General features: G+C 37.9%; 1 protein-coding gene across 5 annotated transcripts in view; it reads right to left on the bottom strand.

The window, feature by feature from the left end:
* Positions 1-19,132, bottom strand: part of LRIT3 (leucine rich repeat, Ig-like and transmembrane domains 3) — a 43,970-nt gene that overhangs the window by 9,064 nt on the left and 15,774 nt on the right. For 3 of the 5 annotated variants that reach the window (XM_028492176.2, XM_028492177.2, XM_055086171.1), the window contains 2 exons: positions 8,205-8,510; positions 5,476-6,599 (listed from right to left, as the gene is read on the bottom strand). In XM_028492176.2, coding sequence (XP_028347977.1) covers positions 5,476-6,599; positions 8,205-8,510 — 1,430 coding nt within the window. Of the gene's footprint in view, positions 1-4,367; positions 4,585-5,475; positions 6,600-8,204; positions 8,511-19,132 lie in introns of those variants that run through there. The other 2 variants (XM_055086172.1, XM_007105855.4) reach the window with 2 other exon arrangements.

Genomic DNA, 19,132 nt, shown 5'->3' with positions numbered 1-19,132 from the left:
GAGGCCACAACAGTGAGAGGCCCACGTACCGCAAAAAAAAAAAAAAAAAAAAAAAAAAAAGAGGACAACACAAACATCCAATAGTTTATAGCCTAATTTTTCCACTATTTAAACAAATTAAGACTCATATGTTTACATACAAAATCAATTTTATTATAATTAAACAAAAAGAGGTACTTAATACAAATATTAGCATTCTCTTTCCACTGAAACCAAAAGATACAATTTTATTAATTTTCATTTCTTTCTGCTATAGTCCAAATTATTGAACTTTCAGTCTACAACGTCCTTCAGTGTGTCTTTGCATCATTCCTGACTTCTGGAATATCCATGAACATCCTGAGTAATATTATAATAATACATCTTACTCCACTGTTTTCTAACTCTGGTTGTTAGCAAAAAAGCAGTTGTTTGTTTTTAATGGGGAGCCATTCTGCTTCTTTGTAATTGCAATATTACTTCTGTATCCATTGCATAGAACAGTGTTTCTCAAAGTCATTACATCACCTGCATCATTCCCCTGGGTTGAGTGTCAAATTGCGGTTTCCTAGGCCCCAGGCTGCTGAATTTGAATTTCTACCTGTAGAACACAGTAGCCTCCATTTTAACAACCTAAGCAGTTGCTCCTAAGCATAGTCCTCCAGGACAAGAGTTAGTGCCTGGTGCTGCACTAAGCTAGTGTGGTCTCCCCACAGTCTGCTCCAGTCCTTAACCCTTTCTTGCATGATAAAATTTCCAGATGCTTGGTGATCTTAGGTACCTTCCTATGGATAGTTCATAGTTGTTATCAAGGTCCATAATTATTTAAATTTGGCACCCGAAATTAAACCTGATCCTGTAGAAATGGTCTGTTAATGTAGAATACAGCAGAACTCTTACCTTCCTTGATCTATTACTTATACTGAAGTAACTTAACACTAGCATTTTTAGCAATTACTGTACATAATTCTATTGGTTCACAGAATGACTGTAATCAACTAAAGTCACAGATTTTTTTTTACTTGAACGCCCATATTTATTCTAATCCAAACACAAAATTTTCATTTATCCCTGTTAGCTTTTTTTTTTTTTTTTTTTTTGTGGTATGCGGGCCTCCCTCTGCTGCGGCCTCTCCCGTTGCGGAGCACAGGCTCCGGACGCGCAGGCTCAGCGGCCATGGCCCACGGGCCCAGCCGCTCCGCGGCATGTGGGATCCTCCCAGACCGGGGCGCGAACCCGGTTCCCCTGCATCGGCAGGCGGACGCGCAACCACTGCGCCACCAGGGAAGCCCTATCCCTGTTAGCTTTAATATGCCATCTTACTAAGATAATTTTCAAGATTTGGTTTCTTCACCTATCATATAAATATGTTCACTGATGGTTTCATACTGCATGAAACAGTCTCTAATAGAAAGCCACAGGTCTCTGTCCTTTACCCTATTTTTTTAAATATAATTCAGTTCTTATATGCAAATTCAAATATCCTCAAATATGTCCTTTACCCTATTCTATCTGAAGTTTTTATAATTGACTTGGGTGAAGATAAGGAGAGTACCTCTGGGGTACTCTGTGCCAAGATGTTCAAAGGCACAGAAATGTCAATTTTCCCTAAAGAAATGAGAGAGGGAGAATTATTTTATATTTTAAAAAATTATGCCATAGAATGCAAATTCACATGGTTTTTAATCAAGACAGAATAATTCACAGAAATATCTCTCTTCTGCCAGACACTTAGGACAATTGCCCTGGTCTCTCCAGACATACAATTTTACTTTCCCCTTCCATTAGGAATATTCCAAGGAAAAGTTTGAGAAGCACCAAAATAAGATACCCTGTTTATTCTCATGTCCTCTGCAGAGTCGAGAAGCCTATGTTCATCCAGTCACTTATAAAAATGCTGAATTGAATAGGGTAAGGGCATTCTACTAGAGAATTTTACATAATGTATAAAGCCATTTCTAGACATTATTGAGAGGAGGCAACCCATATTACTCCAACAAGTCAAAACAAACACCAGTAACTAGCTGCTAATCGATTTTCAAGCAGTCCTTTATCTATCAGCTTAGTAACCTAAAAATAAACCATTTTAGTTTATCAAACCTTTTCCTAGGTTGACATTTGTTGGCTCCTAATGACCATAACATTCATTTCTGCATGCTCAAAAACAAGCCTTTTAACAACCTATTGTGAAATCTGTAAACATGAATCAAGTTGTCTATAATTTCCAGAATCCACCCTAGTCCCCTCTTTAAAAATAAAGATGAAACTTACCCATCTGTGGTCTTGCAGTAGTTCTCCTATTTGTCATGACTTTTCAAATACTTTTCAAAAACAGTAGCTCTGAGATTATGGCTGAAAATTCTGTTACCACCCTGGTACCTAATATATCTGGCCTCATTTTAAATACCTTGGAGTTAGTTTACTAATCCCTTATCTATCTTGGGCTGAAATTCCCACTTCTCATAATTTGTTCTCCATATTCAGCTTAAAAACCCATTAGAAAAGGGAAGGAAAGAGGGAAAGAAAGGGATGGGAAAGAGAGAAGGAAAAATAGGAGTTAAATGATTCTGCTACTTCTCTGATATACCTTCTGTTATCATCTCTAAGCAGTAGACTTATTATTTCCTTGTTATTTTTGACTAAAAAAAAAACAAGCCTTATAGTTCCTTCTGGTCAACTTTACCATTTTTTTTTTGGCCTCGATTTATTTGGGGACTTAATTTATGACACTTCTATAATAAATTTGCTAATTTCTATACTCTTTCTTCTTTATACCTTTTACATATATCATTTGAAATTTGAGATTACTAAATAGCCATTCAACTTTCCTAAGCTTTCTTCCATTTTATTAGAATTATTTCATAATTATTCAGCAGTTTGTGTGTGTGTGTGTGTGTGTGTGTGTGTGTGTGTGTGTGTTTAAATCTCTCTTTGTTAACCATAATCCCTTTTTGAGGCTCAAGTCCCTGGGTCAAAATTTTTTTCTTTGAACTTTTTGCAAAAGTTTCCCAAGGCACCTGTCTGACTCTATTTAGGGTTTGCTTTTCTGTCCATTATAAACTATTTGCTTGGAGTTCTCAACATCTTTTACATCATAGCACATCACTGATGATAGCCTCACATGTGACACACCCTCACCATGTATCCTGAGTTTTACAACCTCAAATATATTTTGTCTGAAAGTAAAATATTGTAATCATATTTAATTACCACATATATTGCTATCTATCATTTATGAGTGCTCTTCACAATGCATATGGTGACATTGATAAACAGGCTGTTGCTTATGTGGAATTCCATGCCACTTGCTATAACGTCAACCTTTCTCTCCCACTCAAGGAAGCATACTGTAAGAACATAAGAGCAATGATATCATCAGGATCACCTTGACTACGTTCAAATGTATGTATTTTTAGAAAGTAGATGATTTATAATTTAATTTATCTTACTATGAGTAACAAATTACTTGCAACTCACCTCGTGTGCCAAGTCCAAGTTGAAGATGACAAAGGTGCTTTCTCCTGCTGTTCCTATCCCCTTCACACCACCAATTACCTTTTCCTCACTAGGCAAAATTAAGTCCAGGCTTCACTTGACTTTAATTATGAGAGCAGTCAGTAATTTATCTCATTAGGATGGTCCAAGTCTCCTTTCTTGACAAATAACCTACCTGCCTTTGTACAATTTGGATGTCTTTTGGCTCAGTAGTCTGCAACATTCTCCTACACTATTTCTAATGTGGTAGTATTTTGGCAGTCTGTTTATATGAGCCTTTTAAATATGGCAATGAAATTCCATGATGTCTTTAGAGTACAGAAATGCACATTTCTGTAATCATTAAATTTAAAGTAAATTATCTAACATAAGTTGAAGTTAAACACAAAACTGTCTTTAAAAGGTATTTTTCAAACAAAAAATCCTAACAATGAATACTGAATTAAAAACTGTTAGATCATTAGACAATGCACACAGTGATAAAAGCACCAAGGACAAAGAGGCTGGAAAGGAAAGGAAAGGAGACAAGAAGGGGAAGTTTGGGAGTTCTGAGCAGGCCATCTCTCCATGCTTGTCTTCTTCTAATACGCAGATTATGGCTAAACTAGAATTCTCTTTTTCTTTTTAATTAAAAGCCATTTGGAAAGAGCAGTTTTTCATTCTGCTGCTTGTGTTATAATTTCCACAATGTGTTACCAACAAATTAAAGCCAATTTGTTTCTTATATAAAATATAGAACTTGCTTCTCAGCATATTTCAGGACTCCTGACACACCTGTATAAATCTGTTCTACACTCCAAAATCTTCAATGTAAAGGGAATATAATCTTTAGTAAATATGGTGAAAAAAAACTTCTTTTAAAAAACTAAATTTTATTTATGAAGCCCTTTTCCTATCTAATCATGTGACCCACTCCAATTCAATTTCCCTGATGTTTTTAACCTAGAGTTTGACTAAATAAATCCACAGAATTTGCTCTTTCAAAATCCTAAAACATCCTTTTGGGATCTAAAAGACTTTCAAAGTTCTTCCCTCTATCCAGGTAATCAAAATATAACATGGCAAAAGACAAACACTTTAGTTGTGGTCCTTTGGCTACCTGAATATCTTCTGACAAAGCAGAAGGAAAAAAAGAAGTGAAGGAAGTAAGGGGAGGGAGGGAGAGAAGAAAAGAGGGAAGGGGAAAAGAAGAGTACATAACAAAATATTAAAGAGATTGTTTTAAAATGAGCACATTTTTTTAAAAGACCCCATATAGTCTGTTAGCAGATGTATTAGAATGCAACAGTTACTATCTTCAAAATGGCCTTACTATTCCATGATCCTCTTTTTAAACTTATTTTTGCTAGTACCTGTATTTCTAAGGAAAAATTTTTTTCTTCCTTGCAATATAAATACCACTATACTGTATTGCAATGAATAATGGTACCAAGAGCTAGAGCCCTCCCTGTCCATGGGGTTGCATTTAACCTTAGTGAACGCAAAATTCTGTACTATTCCACTCTCACCTACAAGGCAATGGCAGCAAATGTGCACAGCAAATGCCATAAAGCACTATGAACAAGAATGAATATCAAGGCTTAGCTCATTATACTAAACTTTCTTTACTGCCCAAAAACCTATCTTTTTAAAATTCAGAGTTTACTTTATATAACTATTTTCACATGAATTTATTTTTAAGAACTAAAACATTATCCTAAAATATATTATTAACTTACTTAGCACTACCCTGAAAATTATTTCTGTAGACATTTTCTCCACAACAAAAATCAAAATTATTTGTCTTTTCAGTTCAGAAGTCTCATGACTTTTTTAAAGCACACTTAAAAGCACTCCATTTGTGATTTTCATGAAGGAAATGAAAGTGTCCAAAAGTCATCCAAACAGAGGGTCAACTATATACCCTTAGATACTTAATTTTGTGAAAGAAATTTTGTGGAGCTCACATTTGCCTGAGCTGTAAAACCTTAGCAATAATACTCTGCTCTAGAACCCTCACTTTTAAAAGTCATGAGATTCCACACTTGACCTAGAGCAAAGCAGCAATTTTTCTGAATCGTCTCTGGGCCTTCGCGTCCAAAGTTCCCCTACACTTTGAGACCTGGGGGACAGCGTTTCAAATTGGATATAAGTCTCTTTCGCCAAATCATCTTCCCAGAGAGAGTCTGACTTACACTGAAGTTTGCAAACTTTGTACAACAGGAAAAAAATCAATGGCAAGACAACAACACAGGCAGCACCACTCACCACCATAAGGAAAGACCCTTGAGAATCACCTTCTTCTTCAACTCTGTCAGTAGAAAAGGTGATACATTGGTCTTTCTGGGGAGGCATTCCTTTTGGACAGACACATGCTATATATTGCCGACCAGGCAACAAGCCACTTATGGTGACTTGGTTCTTGCTGGAGTCTGCATTAAGCAGTAGCAGGTCCTTCTCACCATACTTGGAATACAACACAGTCACTTCCAAATTTTGCGTGGTGTTAATGGTGTTCCACATCAAGATCACGCTTTCTTCGGTTTCGCTGACTACCTGGAGATTTTCTATTGTGGCATTCGTTTCCATCAGCAGGGCTTGATCCAACAATGCCAACGCTTCTCTTTTACTTGCACTAGCTGGGGGAAGCTTACCGCTACCCATCTCCACCTTGACATTTCTTTTGCCATCCGGGTGGAGTGACTGACGGCTGGTCATGGTAGTGCTTATAGATATTCTAGTGCTTGGAGCTGTGGCTGAAGAAACAATGGAGGAGAAGAAAGGAGATAAGGAGAAGGAAGCAGTGGAGGGAGGAGATGAAGTAGAAGTAGGAAGAAAAGTGGAAGAAGCTGGGAAGGAAGAAGAGGAGGAATAAGGCCAGGGAGACAATGATGAACCAGGTAGAGTTGCAGATGTTCTAGATCCCAGCTGGACCTCTTGCTCAAGGTGATCCCCAGTTCTTCTTTCAGAAGTTTCTGATGATACGGTGGTCATGACAACACCAACCACTGTCACAGTAACCACAGCTTCTGACATCCCAGCCAAATTTTTGGCCTTACATTTGTAATCCCCAGCATCCATGTAAGAAATGCCCGTCAAGCTTATTATGGACCATCTGACTCCCTCCCCTGGAGATTCCTGAATTACTGGAAGAAAGAAAAATGCATAATCTGTGAGATAAAAGAAAGAAAAGATTCACACAACATGCCAACTCAAAAGGCAACAATTTCTGGTTCTACACGCATACCTCTCACATAAGCCAAGAGGGAAATGGCAAGCTGCAAGTCTCTGATTGCAGGTGATGGTTCTGTAAATGGTTTATATGGAAGTGTAGGACATTCTGGGTGTCATGAAGTTTCTATGGGAAATAGTATTTTAAAAAGACATAGGGCTGAGATTTAAGAAACTTTGGCCTTAGTAAACTTTTGTTTACTAAGTAGTATGTGATTCTAGACAAGCCAATTAGTGTCTTTAGGCCTCTGTTTCCACATTTTTAAAATAAGGGGATAAGACAAAGTGATTTCAAATATCCCTTCCAATTTTAACCCACTGTGATTCTGTGAAATGTTTATCACAAGACCTTACTTAAATATTTCTCAAAATATTTTTTCATTGTAATAAAGTGTTAACTATCCACATAATCAGAAGGCATAGTGGACCATTTTCTGGCATGCAGGAGTCACAATTTCTATTCTTATCTTTCACAGTATATTTAATTTAGATAAAAAATTAAACAATTAGTTTTTTGTTTGTTTTTTTTTTGTGGTACGTGGGCCTCTCACTGTTGTGGCCTCTCCCGTTGCGGAGCACAGGCTCCGGACGCACAGGCTCAGCGGCCATGGCTCATGGGCCCAGCCGCTCTGCGGCATGTGGGATCTTCCCGGACCGGGGCACGAACCCGTGTCCCCTGCATCGGCAGGCGGACTCTCAACCACTGCGCCACCAGGGAAGCCCCAGTGAGGTTTTTTATTTGTGGACTAATACATAGTGTTTGCAAAATTGGAATTTTAATTTTCTAAACACTAAAATCTGAACGTATTTCCTTTCTGTCTTTATTTCTGAAGCTTTCTGAAGAATAATAATATGCACAGAGTGGTATTTCAGTAGCCCAAAATTTAACTCACTACCTTAAACTGTGCTTAGGCCTTGACTTTTTAAAAAAATTCTATCAGTTTCATTATTTCAGCCTCAATTTAAATTTAATTTGGAAGAGTTTTAAAAATATATCCCTTTACTCATCAGAATATCACTATTGAAACTAAGGCCAAAACATTGATTTGGTCATAGTAGGATCTAAAAACCTGTGTAATCAATATTTTTAAAAATTACACTTTTTGCCTCATAATAAAGTTCCTATGTAATTTATTATTTGAATAATCATTCGAAAATAAGAAACTTGTTTGAAATTCCCTTGAAGGAAATTGTAATTGTTATACATTTTAAAGTGAACAGTATCCAAGATAATGGAGGAAAGATAAAGACAAAGGCCTTATCTGCAACCATCCAGCCACTGCATCATGTTGTTTTCCATCTAAGAAAGAAATCAGATTGTCTAATTTCATCTACATAGTTAATCAGACAAACTGAGGAAAATATTAATCAATAAAGTATACCTTTCAAATTTCTTCCATTCAACTATCTTAGCATATTTTATTAGAAATAACTAGCCAATCTCAAATCATACAAAAACATAAGATTAAGTTCAGTCATTTGTAAATTCCTTGTTTCAAAGGCCTGAATTAAGAAGATACCTGTATAATTAACTGGCGAGCTGTCTGGTCTGGTCCAGGTGAGCTGTGGGGTAGGGTAGCCAGTGGTATCACACCGCAGCAGAACATTACTGCCCACAGCAGACGTGATCTGGGTGGCCGAGGTCATCACCGATGGCTTCAGACACTGCTCCAGCTCAGCCCGCTGAAAGGAAATCCCTGTGAGGCGTTCCGGTTCACTACAAACCATCAGTGGGTCGAGAAGTACTACCACAGGGTCAGCGACTTTTGACAATGCCATTATTTTGGAAATGTGACAGTCACAGAACCATGGGTTGTCCTGCAGGCCTAGACCAGAAGGGAGGAAAAGGTTGATAAAGGTTTTCCTGATGACTTCTTTTGACATCACAGCCTCGTGGGATGGCATTTCTGCACTGTGGCCCTAAAAACATAAGGGCTTTGAAGGATCAGAGTCACCTCTCTGTCAGTTTTGCTCTGCACTCCAGCCACCTAAATCAATATATCTTGTCAGTTCAGATCATTAATGATTATAGCTAACAGTTATGGAACATTTACTCTGTACTAGGCTCTGTTCTAAGCACTTACCTGTATTAACTGATTTAATCCCAACAATTCTATGAAAAGAATATTATTTCCCCATTGTAAAGATGAAGAAGCTGAGACACAGAGAAACCAAATAACTTGACCAAAGTCATTTAGCTAAGTAGTGTCAGAGTCGAGATTTGAATCCAAGTACCAAAGAATGACATAAATACAGTGATAGATTTCTAGGGCGCCATGAAAGTATTTATATTATTATAAGTATTATTATAGGGTGCTGCGAGGCACCTAACCCAGCCTGCAATGTCATGATTTTGTGTGATTTTAAGGCATATTGAGGTAGTACAAGTTGTTGTAGCAAAAGTATAGAGTGAGATGCAGGCAACATTAGGAGACAAGATTGGAAAAACTGGTAGAACATGGCTTGGCATGAATGTTACATGTGGTGGCCATGGAGGTGCACTGCTCAAATCCCTTTTCAAGACAGGATCAGCAGTAGGGAATACAGTTAGCTGACAGCCTCCAGTTGCAAATGCCTTCAGGATCTGCCTCAGCTTTCAGAACTGTTAGCCAAAGTGTTGTGTCCTTCAAAGAGGCTATCAGTGAAAGCTTAAAGAAAAGTGAGAAAAATGTTATTGGAAACTGGAGGAAAAGGCACCATTGTTATGGAGTAGCAGAAGGTTTAGCAACACTATCACCTGTGGTTAACATGGGAAGTAGAAAACATACTCAATGAAATGAATGTTCTGACTAAGGATATTTCTACAGTGTTGAAACTGCTGCTTGGTGTCTTCTTGCTGCTCAAAGTAAAATGTAAAGGAGAGACAACAGCTAAAGGAAGAACTGTTAAATGTAAAGGAACTAAAACTTGCTAAGTTCAATGATAAAACTGTTTCTTACATCCAGCCTCTCCAAAATTCTCAGATTAAGAAAGGGCTTCAGAATAAAAGTCAAATCCATGTGGGTGGTTCTATACAATTAGTTGCTAAGATCTCAGAAGAATCTAAGATGGTGCGTCAGAGCATTCAGTCAGACAAAAATCTCCCTAAGGATCTTAAGGGTGATGTCCCATACCAGCCTTACATAAAAAGCTCAAGGTTGGAAAAGATTCATCTCAAAAAGATTAGTGGTTGTGCTGTGAATTATACATTGATTTGTAAGGAGAAAAGACAGAACAGCAAGTTTAAAAAAATCTAACCCGGATGGAAGATCTAACTGTCCATTCATAAATTCTAGATTTCCGTTTATGCCTATTTTTATTATAACAGCACTTTGTGAGTGGTTCATATTTCTCTGCCAGGATTGGTAAAGTTTGATGTTTTCATTATCTTCCATATTAGAAACTTCTTTTCTTTCATGGGTGAATTACCTTGACCTTCCTCCTCTTACATTTAGTTCTGTGAATCTATGAGCAGTTCTCTAATACTGATTTAAATTCTACTCAACCTACCAACAAACATCAAATTCACTCTGTCATATATAATTAATATGTGTAGGGACTTCCCTGGTGGTGCAGTGGTTAAGACTCTGCCTGCCAATGCAGGGGACACGGGTTTGAGCCCTGGTCTGGGAAGATCCCACATGCCGCAGAGCAACTAAGCCCGTGTGCCACAACTACTGAGCCCACGTGCCGCAACTACTGAAGCCCGCGTACTCTAGGGCCCATGCTCTGCAACAAGAGAAGCCACCGCAATAAGAAGCCCACGCACCACAACAAAGAGTAGCCCCCGCTCACCACAACTAGAGAAAGCCTGCCCGCAGCAATGAAGACCCAACACAGCCAAAAAATAAATTTAAAAAAAAATTATTTTTGGGACTTCCCTGGTGGCTCAGTGGTTAAGAATCCGCCTGCCAATGCAGGGGACACAGGTTCGATCCCAGGTCCAGGAAGATCCCACGTGGTGGAGCAACCAAGCCCGTGCGCCACAACTACTGAGCCCCCGTGTCACAACTACTAAAGCCCGCCCGCCTAGAGCCTGTGCTCCGCAACAAGAGAAGCCACCGCAATGAGAAGCCCGCGCACCATAATGAAGAGTAGCCCCTGCTCGCTCGCCGCAACTAGAGGAAGCTCAGGCACAGCAACGAAAACCCAACGCAGCCAAAAAAAAAAAAAAAAAAAAAAAATTATTTTTAATTGCTTAAAAAATAAATAATTAACATGTGTAGAACGCTTCATACTTTCAAAACACTTTGAGTTGGTATGTCAGATTTTTTCTTTATAAAATAATAACAAAAACAGACTTACAGATATAGAGAACAGACTTGTGGTTGCCAAGGGGTAGGGGAGGTGTGGGGTCAGGACTGGGAGTTTGGGATTAGCAGATGTAAACAATTATATATAGGATGGATAAATAAGAAGGTCCTATTGTATAGCACAGGGAACTATATTTAATATCCTGTGATAAATCATATGAAAAAGAATATATATATATATATATAACTGAATCACTTTGCTGTACAGCAGAAATTAGACACAGCATTGTAAATCAACTATACTTCAATAAAATTTTAAAAAAATAAAATAATAACAACACAAGATGACAGTTATTGGTTGCTTCCTATGTGGCAAATACTGCACTTATCAAGAATTGTAAAGGGTCAACACTTTACCCTACTTTAGGGTGACCAACTCATCCCAGTTTGCCACCGTTTTATGGATATTGGTAGAAGATACAAGACTCCTAGTCAAAGATGAAGAATAATTTATTAATCACAGATCTGGAAGGAGACATTACCTTTATTATATTGGGTAGTAAGCATATCTACCCTTTGCTCTGGAGGGAGACATATCTCTGCTTTCCAAAGTGGTATCTCTTGAAAAGACAGTTCAGAACAAAAAGCGGTCGCAGTGTCTACCTCTGTTCACAAGAGAAATGTGAGAGACCATGGAAAAGAGAGAGACCATGCTAAAGCGTTTGTCTATCTCAATCCTCACAATAGCATGAGGTGGATAATATTAGTACCATCCTCATTTTAAAGATGAGAAAATGCTCAGGGAAGTAAAGGAATCTGCCCAAGGTCACACAACTGGATGCAGTCAGGATTTGAACCTTGATATCCTGATCTTAAAGCTCTCATTCTCAACAACTGTGTATATGTTTCATACTGACCTTGGGAAGCTAGTATGATCCTTCCAATTTCATACCAGACATTAAGGCACAAAGAAAGTACTGCCTTGACTTTGTAAGTAGCTTAGAGTCCTAAGTCCCACGTGTTTGCGCCTCCTAGTCTAATACTTCTTCCACCATAACTCATCTCTTTGTCACCTAAAAACATCTAGAGCATGGGTGGCAGCTGTAAGTGCTGTCATCTACAAATAACAAGTGTTAAAGTAGTGATGTCTGGAGCATAAATGTCTATAAAGGGAAAGATCAAGAGCTATAAAATTAACATTTTCATTTATGCTTTGAAACTATTATAAAAATGTGTTAATGGTGAAACAAAATTATTTTAAAAACAAACCCAATTGGTTATATCTAAAAGTTATGTAAACCAGGAGTAAATATTTTTAAATCCCTCAAAAATAAAATATTTATTCAAGCTATGAAATATCTAAGGTCAAGGGTATAACTTTTAAAGCCATAATAATAATAGTAATCTGAGGGCTGAACACATTCAAGTGTTTTTTCTTCTGGGGACAAAGTACAAGAACTCTCTGAAGTTATTAAACTATTACTTGTACTGCATTCCTTCAAGGCAAAGCACCAACCACAATCAGCAATTTGCATTAAGTAATTTATTTTATATAACTATTCTTGGATGGGGCAAAAGAACTTTGCCTTGTCCCTTTTCTAAAAGGGTAATGTTTTTCATGCATCACAGTAGTTGAATGTGCTATTCTTTATGAAAAGTCAGCGATAAGTTCTAGTACAAAAGTTATTCTGCAGACTCTAAGCTCTTGAAGGCAAAATCCATGCCTCAGTCAGTTTTGTGGAGGCAGTTATACTTAACAATTCAAAAGGGAAAGTAAAGTCTTTCAACAAATGGTGCTAGAACTACTGGACATCTGCTTGGGAACAAATAAACCTCAACCCCTACCTCACACTATACTCGAAAACTATTTTGAGCTGGGTCACAGTCATAAGCATAAAAGCTAAGAATATAAAGCTAAAAACTGAATATAAAAGTTAAAACTATAAAGGAATAATATCTCTGTGACCTGTAGGTAAGCAAATATTTCTTAGATGGGACACAGAAATCACTAACTATAAAAGGAAAAACTGATAAATCATATGTCATCAAAATTTTAAACTTTCTGAAGGGTGGAGTCAAGATGGCATTGTGGGAAGACACTGAGTTAGTATCTCCCCACAACTAGGGCACCTGCCAGCCGCTGGTGGGGGACCCTGATGCCCAAGGAGACGGGAGGAACCCCCAAGTGCACCACTGGGGGTTGGGCCAAATCTCCTGCATTGGGAGGAGTCTGAACCACTGGACCAACAGAGAACCTCAGATCTGAGGGAATATTCACTGAAGTGAGGTCTCATAGAGGTCTTCATCTCAGCACCAAGACCCAGCTCTACCCAACAGCCTACAAACTCCAGTGTTGGAAGCCTCAGGCCAAACAAGTAGTAAGACAGGAACACAAACACACTCATAAAACAAAACAAAAAAATGAGATGGCAAAAAAATGTGACACAGGTGAAGGAGCAAGGTAAAAACCTACAAGACCAAATAAATGAAGAGGAAATAGACAATCTACCTGAAAAAGAATTCAGATTAATGATTGTAAAGATGATCCAGAATCTCAGAAATAGAATGGAGGCACGGATTGAGAAAATACAAGAAATGTTTAACAAAGTTCTAGAAGAACTCAAGAATAAACAAACAGAGATGAACACAATAACTGAAATGAAAAATACACTAGGTGGAATCAATAACAGAATAACTGAGGCAGAAGAATGAATAAGTGAGCTGGAAAAGTAGTAAGACAGGAACACAAACACACTCATAAAACAAAACAAAAAAATGAGATGGCAAAAAAATGTGACACAGGTGAAGGAGCAAGGTAAAAACCTACAAGACCAAATAAATGAAGAGGAAATAGACAATCTACCTGAAAAAGAATTCAGATTAATGATTGTAAAGATGATCCAGAATCTCAGAAATAGAATGGAGGCACGGATTGAGAAAATACAAGAAATGTTTAACAAAGTTCTAGAAGAACTCAAGAATAAACAAACAGAGATGAACACAATAACTGAAATGAAAAATACACTAGGTGGAATCAATAACAGAATAACTGAGGCAGAAGAATGAATAAGTGAGCTGGAAGATAAAATGGTGGAAATAACTGCCCAGGAGCAGAATAAAGGAAAAAGAATGAAAAGAATTAAAGACAATCTCAGAGACCTCTGGGACAACACTAAATGTACCAACATTCGAATTATAGGGGTCCTAGAAGAAGAGAAAAAGAAAGGGTCTGAGAAAATATTTGAAGAGATTATAGTGGAAAACTTCCCTAACATGAGAAAGGAAATAGTCACCCAAGTCCAGGAAGCACAGAGTCCCATACAGAATAAACCCTAGGAAAAACACACCAAGACACATATTAATCAAACTAACAAAAATTAAATTCAAAGAAAAAATATTAAAAGCAGCAAGAGGAAAACAAAAAATAACGCACAAAGGAATCTTCATAAGGTTATCAGCTGATTTTTCAGCAGAAACTCTGCAGGCCAGAAGGGAGTGGCAGGATATACTTAAAAGTGATGAAAAAGAAAAACCTACAACCAAGATTACTCTATCCAACAAGGATCTCATTCAGATTCGATGGAGAAATCAAAAGCTTTTCAGACAAGCAAAAGCTAAGAGAATTCAGCACCACCAAACCAGCTTTACAACAAATGCTAAAGAAACTTCTCTAGGCGGGAAACACAACAGAAGAGAAAGACCCACAAAAACAAACCCAAAACAATTAAGAAAATGGTAATAGGAACATATATATCGATTAAAACCTTGAATGTAAATGGATTAAATGTCCCACCCAAAAGACACAGACTGGCTGAATGGATACAAAAATAAGACCCATATATATATGCTGTCTACAAGAGACCCACTTCAGACCTAGGGACACATACAGACTGAAAGTGAAGGGATGGAAAAAGATATTCCATGCAAATGGAAATCAAAAGAAAGCTGGAGTAGCAATACTCATACCAGACAAAACAGACTTTAAAATAAAGACTGTTACAAGAGATAAGGAGGGACACTACATAATGATCAAAGGATCAATCCAAGAAGAAGATATAACAATTATAAATGTTTATGTACCCAACATAGGAGCACCTCAATACATAAGGCAAATGCTTACAACCATGAAAGGAGAATTGACAGTAACACAATAATAGTAGGGGAATTTAACACCCCACTTACACCAACGGACAGATCATCCAAACAGAAAATAAATAAGGAAACACAAGCTTTAAATGACAAAATAGACCAGATAGATTTAATTGATATTTATAGAACGTTCCACCCAGAAGTGGCACAATACACTTTCTTCTCAAGTGCACACGGAACATTCTCCAGAATAGATCACATCTCAGGTCACAAATCAAGCCTTGGAAAATTTAAGAAAACTGAAATCAAACCAAGCACCTTTTCTGACCACATGGCTATGAGATTGGAAATCAATTACAGGGAAAAAAAACTGTAAAAAACACAAATACATGGAGGACAACAGTGTAATACTAAATAGCTAAGAGATCACTGAAGAAATCAAAGAAGAAATTTAAAAATCTATAGAAACAAATGACAACGAAAACACAGTGACCCAAAACCTATGGGACGCAGCAAAAGCAGTTGTAAGAGGGAAGTTTATATCAATTCAATCTCACATCAAGAAACAAGAAAAGGGTTTCCCTAGTGGTGCAGTGGTTAAGAATCTGCCTGCCAATGCAGGGGACACAGGTTTGACCCCTGGTCCGGGAAGATCCCACATGCTGCAAAGCAACTAAGCCTGTGCGCCACAACTACTGAGCCTGCTCTTTAGAGCCCATGAACCACAACTACTGAACCCCGCGTGCCACAACTACTGAAGCCGGTGCACCTAGAGCCCATGCTCCACAACAAGAGAAGCCACCACAATGAGAAGCCCATGCACCACAAGAAAGAGTAGCCACCGCTCGCCACAACTAGGGAAAGCCTGTGCACAGCAACAAAGACCCAATGCAGCCACATATAAATAAATTAAATAAATTAGTTGAAAAAAAAAGAAACAAGAAAAATCTCAAATAAACAATCTAACCCTACACTTAAAACAACTAGAGAAAGAAGAACAAAGAAAACCCCAAGTCAGTAGAAGGAAAGAAATCATGAAGATCAGAGCAGAAATAAATGAAACAGAAACAAAGAAAACAATAGCAAAGATCAATAAAACTAAAAGCTGGTTCTTTGAGAAGATAAACAAAATTGATAAACCCTTAGCCACACTCATCAAGAAAAAAAGGGAGAGGACACAAATCAATAAAATTAGAAATGAAAAAGGAGAAATCACAACTGACACTGCAGAAATACAAAGGATTGTAAGAGACTACTACAAACAACTCTATGCCAATAAAATGGACAACCACAAAGAAATGGACAAATTCTTGGAAAGGTACAGTTTTCCATGACTGAGCCAGGAAGAATTAGAAAATATAAACAGACCTATCACAAGTAATGAAATTGAAACCATAATTAAAAATCTTCCAACAAACAGAAGTCCAAGACCAGATGGCTTCACAGGCCAATTCTATCAAACATTTAGAGAAGAGCTAACACTGAGCCTTCTCAAGCTCTTCCAAAAAACTGCAGAGGGAGAAACACTCCCAAATTCATTCTACGAAGCCACCATCATCCAGATACCAAAACCAGAAAGAGATATCACAAAAAAAGAAAATTATAGACCAATATCACCGATGAACATAGATGCGAAAATCCTAAACAAAATACTAGCAAATGGAATCCAACAGCACATTAAAAGGATCATACACCATGATCAAGTGGGATTTATCCCAGGGATGCAAGAATTCTTCAATATATGCAAATCAATCAATGTGATACACCATATTAACAAATTAAGGAATAAAAACCATATGATCATCTCAATATATGCAGAAAAAGCTTTTGCCAAATTTAACACCAATTTATGACAAAAACTCTCCAGAAAATGGGCATAGAGGTAACCTACCTCAACAGAATAAAGACCATATATGACAAACCCACAGCAAACATCATTCTCAATAGTGAAAAACTGAAAGCATTTCCACTAAGATCAGGAACAAGACAAGGATGTCCACTCTTGGCACTCTTAGTCAACCTAGTTTTTGAAATCCTAGTCAAGGCAATCAGAGAAGAAAAAGAAATAAAAGGAATACAAATTGGAAAAGGAAGTAAAACTATCACTGTTTGCAGATGACATGATGCTATACCTAGAATATCCTAAAGATGCCACCAGAAAACTACGAGAACTAATCAGTGAATTTGGTAAGGTTTCAGGATACAAAATTAATGCACAGAAACCTCTGGCATTCCTATACATCAAAAACGAAAAATCAGAAAGGGAAATTAAGGAAACACTCCCATTTACCATTGCAATGGTAAGACAGGAAGAAACCTGCCTAAGCAGGTGAAAGACTTGTACTCAGAAAACTATAAAACACTGATGAAAGAAATCAAAGATGACATAAACAGATGGAGAGATATACCATGTTCTTGGATTGGAAGAATCAATAATGTGAAAATGACTATACTACCCAAAGCAATCTACAGATTCAATGCAATTCCTATCAAACTACCAATGGCATTCTTCACAGAATTAGAGCAAAAAATATTACAATTCATATGGAAACACAAAAGACCCCGAATAGCCAAAGCAATCCTGAGAAAGAAAAACGGAATTGGAGGAATCAGGCTCCCTGACTTCAAACGATACCACAAAGCTACAGTAATCAAGACAGTATGATACTGGCACAAAAACAGAAATATAGATCAATGGTACAGGATAGAAAGCCCAGCGATAAACCCACACACATATGGGCACCTAATTTATGACAGAGGAGGCAAGAACACACAATGGAGTAAAGACAGTCTCTTCAATAAGTGATGCTGGGAAAACTGGACAGCCACATGTAAAAGAATGAAATTAGAACACTCCCTAACACCATACACAAAAATAAACTCCAAATAGATTAAAGACTTAAATGTAAGACAAGATACTATAAAACTCTTATTAGAGATGGGCTTCCCTGGTGGTGTAGTGGTTGAGAGTCCGCCTGCCGATGCAGGGGACGCGGGTTCATGCCCCGGTCAGGGAAGATCCCACATGCCGCGGAGCGGCTGGGCCCGTGAGCCGTGGCCACTGAGCCTGCGCGTCCGGAGCCTGTGCTCCACAATGGGAGAGGCCACAACAGTGAGAGGCCCACGTACCGCAAAAAACAAACAAACAAAAAAACACTTAGAGGAAAACATAGGAAAAACACTCTTTGATGTAAACCACAGCAAGATCTTTTTTGACCCACCTCCTAGAGTAACGGAAACAAAAATAAACAAATGGAACTTAACAGCAAAGAAAACCATAAACAAGACAAAAAAGACAACCCTCAGAATGGGAGAAAATATTTGCAAATGAAATAAGACACAAAGGATTAATCTCCAAAATATACAAACAGCTCATGGAGATCAATATCAAAAAAACAAACAATCCAGTTAAAAAATGGGCAGAAAATCTACAAACAATAAATGCTGGAGAGGGTATGGAGAAAAGGGAACCCTTTTGAACTGTTGCTGGGAATGTAAATTGATACAGCCACTATGGAGAACAGTATGGAGGTTCCTTAAGGAACTAAAAATAGAACTACCATTCGACCCAGCAATCCCACTACTGGGCATATACCCTGAGAAAACCATAATTCAAAAAAAAAGTCACGTACCACAATGTTCATTGCAGCTCTATTTACAATAGCCAGGACATGGAAGCAACCTAAGTGTCCATCGACAGACAAATGGATAAAGAAGATGTAGCACATATATACAATGGAATATTACTCAGCCAAAAAAAGAAACGAAATTGAGTTATTTGTAGTGAGGTGGATGGACCTAGAATCTGTCATACAGAGTGAAGTAAGTCAGAAAGAGAAAAACAAATACCGTATGCTAACACATATATATGGAATCTAAAAAAAAAAAAATCTTTCCGAAGCACCTAGGGGCAGGACAGGAATAAAGATGCAGACGTAGAGAATGGACTTAAGGATACGGGGAGGGGGAAGGGTAAGCTGAGATGAAGTGAGAGAGTGGCATGGACATATATACACTACCAAATGTAAAACAGATAGCTAGTGGGAAGCAGCCGCATAGCACAGGGAGATCAGCTCAGTGCTTTGTGACCACCTAGAGGGGTGGGATAGGGAGGGTGGGAGGGAGAC

Source organism: Physeter macrocephalus, chromosome 7 (assembly GCF_002837175.3).
Source record: "Physeter macrocephalus isolate SW-GA chromosome 7, ASM283717v5, whole genome shotgun sequence".
NCBI classification, from domain to species: domain Eukaryota; kingdom Metazoa; phylum Chordata; class Mammalia; order Artiodactyla; family Physeteridae; genus Physeter; species Physeter macrocephalus.
The sequence above is the reverse complement of the archived record's forward strand: the minus strand, read 5'-3'. Positions and strand labels throughout refer to the sequence as shown.